Source organism: Aplysia californica, unplaced genomic scaffold (assembly GCF_000002075.1).
Source record: "Aplysia californica isolate F4 #8 unplaced genomic scaffold, AplCal3.0 scaffold00215, whole genome shotgun sequence".
NCBI lineage: Eukaryota > Metazoa > Mollusca > Gastropoda > Aplysiida > Aplysiidae > Aplysia > Aplysia californica.
The window spans coordinates 1,055,973-1,057,402 of NW_004797485.1; the positions used below are offsets into that span (position 1 = coordinate 1,055,973).

The window sequence follows — 1,430 nt, forward strand, 5'->3', positions numbered from 1 at the left end:
ATGGTGTGTGTGTGTGTGTGTGTGTGTGTGTGTGTGTTTATGTATGTGTGTGTGTTAGTGTGCGCTTCACCGTGTGTTTGTTTGCTCGTGTTTATTTTGGCATAATACGTTTGTATGTTTATGGTTGTATAATGTCCGCCTTGTGGCGTGTCTGTTTAGTATTAATTATGTTTGTTGTTACCTAGCTACTTGTGTTCGTGTAAGCATAATTATTTGTGTGTGTTTTATAGACAGTAAACAGCACTGTGTATGTGTGTGTGTGTGTGTGTGTGTGTGTGTGTGTGTGTGCGTGCGTGTTTGTGTATGTGTGTGCGTGCGTGTGTGTATGCGTGTGTTTGTGCGTGTGTTTGTGTGTGTATATTTGCAATTCATGTCTGTGTACAATATTATGTGTGCCTGTGTGTATGTTTCACTTTTGGCGTGTGCTACTTGACTATATAATATGATTGCTAACGTGTGATTTTCTATTCTCAAAATTTCCCTACAGGGTAAACGTACAGGGCCCCGCCCCTTACCAAACAAACTGTGCCCCCCCCTCCCCTATCCCTCAGGTCCCGCCCCCTACCCACCAGGCCCCACAGAAGTTGGTATAGAACAATAGAGGAATGTAACAAATTTTAACAAACATGTTCTCAAAGGTCTGGTTAAGTAGGAGATTTAAGAGACACGTTAAATATGGATGTGGGTGTCTCGAGGGCGCACCTGGTGCGTCACACTTCTTTTTCCCCGTGTTGTTTCGGTCCATCTTGTTTCTCCGCACCAATTTGTTATTATTATGGCTGTTATTGGGTCCATGAGCTTTTTTAAAACCTCAAACTCGGACAAAACGAGACGACGGTTGGCTGGTGCTCTGATATGGTTTGCTCTTCTTTCCAGTCGAACATTCTTGGCCCTTATACCCCCTCCTTTTCTGTCTATGTTACTCTCAAGAATATCTCTAATCTTCGGCATGTATAACATGACGCAGAGGTTGCAAGTACTAATGTACAAAACTCTTGCTAAATTTAAACAAACAAAACGAGATGGGTTGCCAAGTTCAGTGCCTCTATTTAAACAAACACGTAGTTTATGATGGTATTTAATGTCCTCCTTTGCCAGGGTTTTGACGAGGACAAGCCTTTTGAGGACCCCGAAGTCCGTCGTGGTGAGTTGCTCTGGGCTGGGAAACGGGATCGGGGTGAAGGGGTGGGGAGATGGAGATGCGAAGAATTTAGGGATAAAGGCCACAACTCAGATGGACACGAGCACGCTCACATTGTACTCACACACGCGCACACGCGCACACACTCACATGCACACTCTCTCACACACACACACACACACACACACACACACACACACACACACACACACATTATCTATTATCTATTTGTGGTGGCCGAATTTTGCTATTCAAAACGCTTTTTAATGGCTGCATGGATCGACATGCG

General features: G+C 44.3%; 1 protein-coding gene across 1 annotated transcript in view; it reads left to right on the forward strand.

Annotated features, from left to right (window-relative positions):
• Positions 1-1,098: 1,098 nt before the first annotated feature.
• Positions 1,099-1,430, forward strand: part of LOC101846965 (protein lifeguard 1) — a gene marked incomplete at its 5' end in the record, with an annotated part of 18,408 nt that continues 18,076 nt past the window's right edge. Inside the window, 1 exon segment of the mRNA XM_013083163.1 lies at positions 1,099-1,144. Within this exon segment, the coding sequence (XP_012938617.1) occupies positions 1,099-1,144 (46 nt within the window).